Source organism: Xiphophorus couchianus, chromosome 5, assembly GCF_001444195.1.
Source record: "Xiphophorus couchianus chromosome 5, X_couchianus-1.0, whole genome shotgun sequence".
Classification (NCBI taxonomy): Eukaryota; Metazoa; Chordata; class Actinopteri; order Cyprinodontiformes; family Poeciliidae; genus Xiphophorus; species Xiphophorus couchianus.
This window is the reverse complement of record NC_040232.1, coordinates 34,412,045-34,419,656: the sequence shown is the minus strand read 5'-3', so window position 1 is coordinate 34,419,656 and position 7,612 is coordinate 34,412,045. Positions and strand designations below refer to the sequence as shown.

Genomic DNA, 7,612 nt, shown 5'->3' with positions numbered 1-7,612 from the left:
CATTTTAACTGAATAAACATCCATGTTTATTAAGCACATGATACTTTCCACATATCATCTCCGATGTCCACCAGACTCTCGGTTGCGCCATGTCAGCCGTTTGGGATTCCCCTCCGTGCTTATTACGTCACCGTGTTTTCTGATTGGCTACCTGTCACATTCAACATGTTAGGGAAACCAGGACAAAAAAATGTGAAATTGTGCCATGTGAACTAGGCTTTAGCTTACCCACCAACATGCAGAAGCCTTATCTGACGACTTACAATAATATCTGCTTTATTTATTTATTTTTTTCAGCTTTGAGAACAAAGCACTGTAACAAGACTGGTTTGCTTACAGGGAAATGTGTTGTAATATAGTGAACTCTGTGTGCAAACAGCTCTAATGCTACTGTCTTAATTTGTTCTTCACTGTACTAACTAGTCATATTCAATATTCTTAAGTTATCCAGAGAAAAATGTTCAATGTGGGTATATATATTCATCAGTCGTCATTTACTGAAATTGCTTTTGATGATTATTACTGAAAAAAAAGAATTAATTATAAAATTATAATCAATCAAGACTGATAAAAAATTATAGTTTACAATGAAAAGGGACAAATATTTGATTGTGGAAGTGTATGCTAGATTTGTGCTCTAACCACAAACCAAACAACAATCTCATGTAAACTCGTAAATCCACCACTAAGTCATTAAACGCATGAGTAAAAATGCATCAATGACCAAACAACACAGATGATAACAATAATAAATCATTTTAATACTGTTCTGTTCTCAGCATTGGTAAAATATATACAGAAATGCTACAAGTGAAACTAACAAACAAAGAAGACAACGATAAGAAAAGACAATTTTCCCTAAACAAACTGAGAAGGTAGTGTTAAAAAGCATGTGTAAAAAACAAATATTACAAACAGAACCTGCTATTTTCACTGGCCAAAGAAAAATGGAGAATCTTCTAGTTATAAATTTTGTAAAACTGTTTAAAAGAAAACGGGAAGACAAAACTGGTGATGGATGGTCTTGGTTTATATATAATGTATATATATATATATAAAGATACAGAAAAATGAACAAATAGACAAAACTTTTAAAAAGTAATGAGGATTTTTGACAAATTTAACTCCAATGAAGTTGATATTTCAGTTTTTCCTGTTTATACAGTGTGGCATGGGGCAAAATAAAAAACCTTTTAGATGTGTTCAAAATCACAACGCGACTCTTTAAAGTTTTCACAATGACATCGCTTTAAAAACACATAATTGCTCTCATTAATTTTTTTTCCCCGCCATGAAAATTAAATAAATAAGTATGACGGAAACCCCCAAAGTGTGTCACAGTCTCGCCGCACGTCACAGAAGCCCACTCTTGCTGTGTCGGGGTTGTTATTGTTGTTACTCTGTTATGGAGAACAAACACAAACATTATTTTGAGCTGAACATGTTATACATCTTCAATAGAGAAATATTAATTGTATTAATTACAATCCTATTTCGATATTAAATTTGGATTACAATTGCAAACTTGTGTGCATTTTTAAGTTTGTGTTTTATTGCTACCGGTGTGCTTTGATAAGGTCTCGTGAGAATTAGACTGGTATTTATCTTTACGCAAACTGTAACTTAGGAAACTTTTAAGTGATGTTAACAAAAATGACAAGCAGTAAAAATAACCATGACGATACATCTTTTTTTATAGGGCAAATGTCAGATTTCTGAGCAAAAGACACCCCAAAATCAAACTGTATTTTAATGATTGAAAGTATGAACACAAATCATTGCTTTTCCAGTGGATATGTGATTTTAGCGTTACTTTTTGACACATAAAGCTATTGTCTCTCTTAAAACAAGAAGTGACCACCTGGTGCAGTACTGGTGTACACAGGAGGACAGTTACTTTACAATAAAATGATTTGTTTAATGAGACTATGTCAATTTACATATTCCCATTAAATATTCCCATCTGTTTAGTGCCTAATTAACTTGGAAAAACGATATACTCCTGATAAGAACTATAAAGTTAATCTATGCTGAAAGTATGGGTGAGCTACGACAGGTTTAGACGACAACAGGTCTGTTCCACCCCACACTCAAACAGTTTCTCTTTTGGATTATAAAACAATCTGGACTAAACTTTTGGATTTGGAAAAAGGGAGAAAGACACAACACAGTTAATGCCATGAAAGTTTATCAGGTTGGAGAATGTGTCATTTTACAACAGTTTTTTTAACGTTTGTTGTACCCTGCTGCTACAAAACATCTAAAGCATTCAACCCATTACTGGTCTTTGTAAATGGTCCTTCTGCTGTTTTGCCGCAGTAATTAGCTTCTGATGCTACTCATCTTTCTCCATGTCTGAGCCAAACGAAGGAGTGAGTTTTACTACAACTAGATTTTATACCAACGTTTTACCTTTGTTTCCATCCACCATGTCTTGCATTAGTGTAAAATTACATTTTATGGTCAAAAAGAATATTATGGATAATGGCCTCTGTTCACCAATGCCTACTCAGCGTGGCTCAGCTCGGCTCTACATGGTGATGAAGGTTTTCCACTTGTAATGGTTATGCTTTAACAGCCCATTTTTGAAGACCCTACTTCGCTGGGGTTTGCTGAAAACGCAACGTCAGGGAGACTAGGGAGTCACTAGAGTAACTCCCCTACAATAACTTGACCCACCATTTATAAAAACTCACATTCACTCTATGTGACGTTTTTAAGTTACCACATTTCTCCTGATTTCTTCCCCTTCACTTGATAAATTACCTTATAAATGTTTTTGATAAACTTTCATTTGAGCCGGGACATTTTGACATCATCGCTTATGTCCTGGGTGTACATTGCATTATGCTCTGTAGTCCAAGTTTTCTGTTTCAAACTTAACGTGATCATATTTCTGTTCTTTGTTTTTCAAGAACCGATTTTCTTGATTCTGGACATAGAATATAGTGAAGGTGTCTTGAGCTGAACAAAAATAAAGAGGAAAAGTTGACATGATGAGACATAATGACATTATGCCCTTTGAGCAGAAACAACCATTGCTTCATCTCTCAACAATATTAATACTAAATGACTATTTACAAAAAACGCAGTAAAATTTACAAAAAATGCAGAAAACCAACTGGTAAAACAGCCTCTCTGTAACGGCACAGAATAACACAAATAGAGTCCATTTTACTTAATCTTTCACAGTAAATTTAATTCCAGAGAAGCCAAAGGCTCTGCCATGTAGGAAACTGTGGTGGTTCTGGAGAAACTGCAGAATCCCAAATCTGTGTTGGCGAGGTTTGTTTTGTCCTTACATTAGACAATGTCGACGCTTGAATCCAGACTTTGAACAGCGATTATAGTCTGTAACAATTTGCAAAGTTTCCGAACATAACTTTGTTGTTGCTTCTCCAAATCTTTGCTTTGTAGCAGTCATCACAAAAGAAACAAATGCAGTTTTCAGTGCAACTTTTTTTTTCAATCCCTTGCAGGTACTTGAAAGTCCATTGACATTAAAATGTATGATTCAAAAGTCTTCATGTCTTTAAACCTCTGGCACTTCTCCAGTTCAAGGCACTTTTTCAGTTTCAGTATTCCCATATCCAGCAACAAGATTAAAGTCTTTCTCTTTCTTTTAAGCAAAGAAAAAAAGTAGAGTTATAGTAGGTCACTGCTAGCTGGCACTGTCCACTAAAAAGACCCTTCTAATTGATTGCACTTGATTTATTGATTGGATTAGATGTTCCACTGCCATCCTCCATTCGCTGAATTTCAATCGCGTCTTCTTCATTGTCCCATAGTGGTTAAGCACATTTTGAATATGCTGTGATCTGAAATCCCATTGTTTTGAGTCTCTTAAATATATAATCTGGTATGTTATTTCATCATATGCACAACAAAGGACAGAAAGTGCCCTATCTCCAATAGTGGACATCTGATATGGGTACGAAAAAAACTAAGAGAGATGTAGCAGGTTCAGAAAGTCCCAATGGAAACTCTGCTTAGACTCTGCTCAGCGTTAGAAATAAGACGGCTTCAGTGTTGCTTGATTGTTATTTGAGGGACAGTGTCCTTGCATCAAGGGTGCTTCATAGTCCAAACTTCCATTTTGTTGCAGTAATGGAGGGAGTTGTGGGGTCTGGCAGCGATCTGCCTCGGGCTGTTTGAGAGGTAGTGTACCATTGACTCCGTTCTCTAGATGAACCTTTTTACCCTCCAAGTCTATTGCCTCAGGATCCGTTGAGCCCAGCTCTAGCTCCATTTCTGAATTTGCCTGCCTTTTCTTCTGTACACAGATGATTGTACCAGCCACCAAAACCAACACCAGGACTAATGCTAGGACCGCCAGCGCTGCAATGAGATTCTTTGTCATAGGGGTGTCTAGATCTATCAAATGTTCTACAAAGACAGTAGGACTAGTGCGAGCCTCTGTACAGGGACCCAGTTCTACAGAGCTGTTACCTTTATAAATGATCTTTTCTCCAAGAGGACTGACACAGACCAAGTAGGTACAGTTTGGGTTCAAACCTCGTAAAGTGTATACAGGGTAGTATGTTGGCAAACTCAGCATTTGAGGGCGACGGTCAGGGCCAGAGAGGTTACGATAGGTTAGCCTGATGCCACGAATGTTAGGCCGTGTCCCGATGAAGCGGTGCAGGTCAAGGAGTATTGATGTGGATGTCACCTCCCGTGAGCTGATCGCATCTGGTTTATCTGGCATTGCTGAAGTCACCAGAGAGACCTCTGTTTCAGATTGCTGCGGGACCTCGGGAATTTCACAGTAGTCTCCAGATGATCCCGAAGAGCACAAACAGTTGAGTCGGCCATTCGGGTCAAAAGAGCAAGTCCCTCCATTCAAGCAGATGTTTTGTGGGCAGACATGTAACTTGTTTTCCACAACAGTAGAGCTAGGAGACACTGGAGGATCTGATCCAAAGGATGGGTTGTCTGTTATGGAGGAAAAGGTTTCATCACTAGGTGGTAGAGGGGGAGGGATAGCATTAGTATGGGCGGTTTCTGGAGAGGTGGTAAGGATTTGGGGAACTGGGGTGTTTTCTACAGGGGAGCCAACAGATTCTGTTGTGGTTAGTGGACATCCAAAGTCGTTGTGCTCTAATGCCGAAAGTGTCTTCCCAGCATTAACGAGAGGAAAATGGCATCTGGTTTCCTCTGGTCGCTTCAAATTGACTTCCTTCTCTTTTAGCCAGACAGGGAACCAGGCTAGTGGACAGAGACAGTTGAAGGGGTTCTCAGCTACGGTCAGTTGTGTCAACTTTGAGAAGCTTTCAAAAAAACCTTCAGGAAATCCCTGGAGATTAACTCCGCTTAGATCCAATTCTTGAAGTGCAACCAGTTGCTGAAAGTCACTCACCCTCAGCTCAAAAAGTGGGTTAGCAGCTAGGCTTAGTTTCGTAAGCCCCTTGAGGGATTCCTGCTTCAGGGCTTGAGGGACTTCCTTTAACTGATTCATTGACAAGTCAAGTTCATGAAGGTTTTTCAGGGAGGCTACAAGATTTTCATCCAATGACGGTAGCCCTAATGAGGACAATTTTAGGGCTTCTAGATGGGGAGTATAAAGCTGTGAATGTTCCAAAGATGGGAGTTTATTGTCACTGAGGTCTAAAAGAAGTAGCCTGGGGAAAGTGAGAATAGGCAGGGAGGTGAGCCTGTTTCCTTGCAGCTTCAACTCCAACAGCATCTCTAAACCTTCAAAAGCTTCCCAGTGAATGCTCTGAATGAGGTTTCCATGGAGATACAGCCTCTCTAACTGGCCCAACCCTGAGAAGCTGTCTTTGGAAATGTGAGTTATATGGTTAGTAGAAAGGTCTAAGTTCTTCAATTTAGACAGCGACTTAAAAGCCATGTCAGGAATTTCCGCTAACTTATTCTGGCTCAGGTCCAGTGACAGCAACTCGACAATGTCTTTGAAGTCATCTTGGGCCAAGGTTTCAATATCGTTCTGAAAGACGTATAGATGCTGGGTGGAGATGGGGACACGGGGTACAGTGCTGGACCGCCTGTAAATGCAAAACACTGAGTTTGGGGAGATGCAGGAACAGGATTCTGGGCAATCAGTGGAGAACACCACTTCAGAGGCCAGTAGGAAGCATACGATGTAGAGGAACATGATGACGGCAGCCCAACGCTCTGAAAAACATAAAACAGAAAGAAAAAGGTTAATTTTGATTTGCTGGTTGAGCAGGTCATATTTAAAAGACATTTTGAAATTATGTATGAATGCTTTCCTGTCCACATTTTTAACATTAGGTACAGCCGTACACCCAACAATTGAAATGCAGACTTCTACTCATTGTTGGAAACGTACTAAGCTAATTGTTGGATAAATTCGATCCAAATTTGTTGGCAGGAAATATTCTGCCAACAAATGTACAATAATTTTCTGGGGAAGCTGTCTGACTTAAGAAATTGCAAGTGTGTGATGCAGCTTATATGGTCTTGTAAAGGTTATTATATTTAGGAGATGTTTGTACTTTTAGTTTGTCCCCAAGCCAAAACCCAAGTCAACTTCATCAAGCACTATACCCTCTGTATAAATTAAACTGGCACCACCAACTGTGTCACACAGCTATTGTCTGCATATTGATTTTTAAATTATTTCATTTCTTGCCCTTATTTTCCTATTTCTGTAAATGTTGGACATAGCAGCACCTATGCCTTAGGTAATGCAATTATTTCGTCAGTACTTCAAACCATTGGATGTCAACTCATATTTTTCAGCTTTTCTGTTTTAATCCTATTTTTAATCCATTCATTTTTTTTTGCCAATGGTTTTACTTCGCCTTCTGTGTTTATCCTGGTGTTTTTCTCTCAGTTTCTGAAAAACGCTTAATAAATAAAAACTGATCAATTGATCGGTTGATAATTCTGTCTAAAATGCCATAATTTAGACGTAAAACCAGAAAACCAAAGCGTTTGTACTTTCTTGACCACAACAGCGTGCCGTTACTTTCACTTACTGAATCAAAGTAGCAGCTCTTTGGTTTCAGACCAAATGAGAGCTCGCTGCTGGGATGAAAATACATTTAGATTACTAGACTTTCACTATGTGCGGTCACTTACTGTTTATGGAACATTAGAGCCAGTCATTTCAGGATCCCAGAGTACTACTGGCACACACCGAGTAATTTGATGACAGGAAAAGAGAGGAAATATAATTATGTGTTAGTATCAAACCAGGAAGAGCAAGAGGAGAAACTGGGACAGCATGTTATCTTATGAGACTTAGTGGAATATTAAAAAATATATTTTTTTATTTGTTCCTTTACTTATTGACCTATGACCCTATTTTAAACCAGATATAGTAATTAGACATGCAGCTTTTCATCTACAAAGAAAGTAAATTTCACTTGAGGATGCAATAAGAAGCTTTTCGTTTATTTTAAGTAAAAACGACACATCCATCATTCTTTGAACACGATGTTAGTTGCCAGTTTCAGGACGGTGTGTATGCGGTTTTGAATGTCTCCACGAGACGTTAAGATGGCAACACAAACTTTGGCTGACTTTCTCTGACTGACTAGTTATTTCAACTTTGCACTTGATGCTGACCTTCACATGGACAAGTGTGAACCAAAACCCAGCTACACTGTCGAGCCAAAAAGTG

At 38.6% G+C, this 7,612-nt stretch overlaps 1 protein-coding gene across 1 annotated transcript in view; it reads right to left on the bottom strand.

Moving 5' to 3' along the window:
- Positions 1–740: 740 nt before the first annotated feature.
- Positions 741–7,612, bottom strand: part of LOC114144880 (vasorin-like) — a 29,512-nt gene continuing 22,640 nt past the window's right edge. Inside the window, exon 2 of the mRNA XM_028018108.1 lies at positions 741–6,135. Coding sequence (XP_027873909.1) covers positions 4,007–6,115 — 2,109 coding nt within the window. The 5' untranslated portion in view covers positions 6,116–6,135 and the 3' untranslated portion in view covers positions 741–4,006. The remainder of the gene's footprint in view (positions 6,136–7,612) is intronic.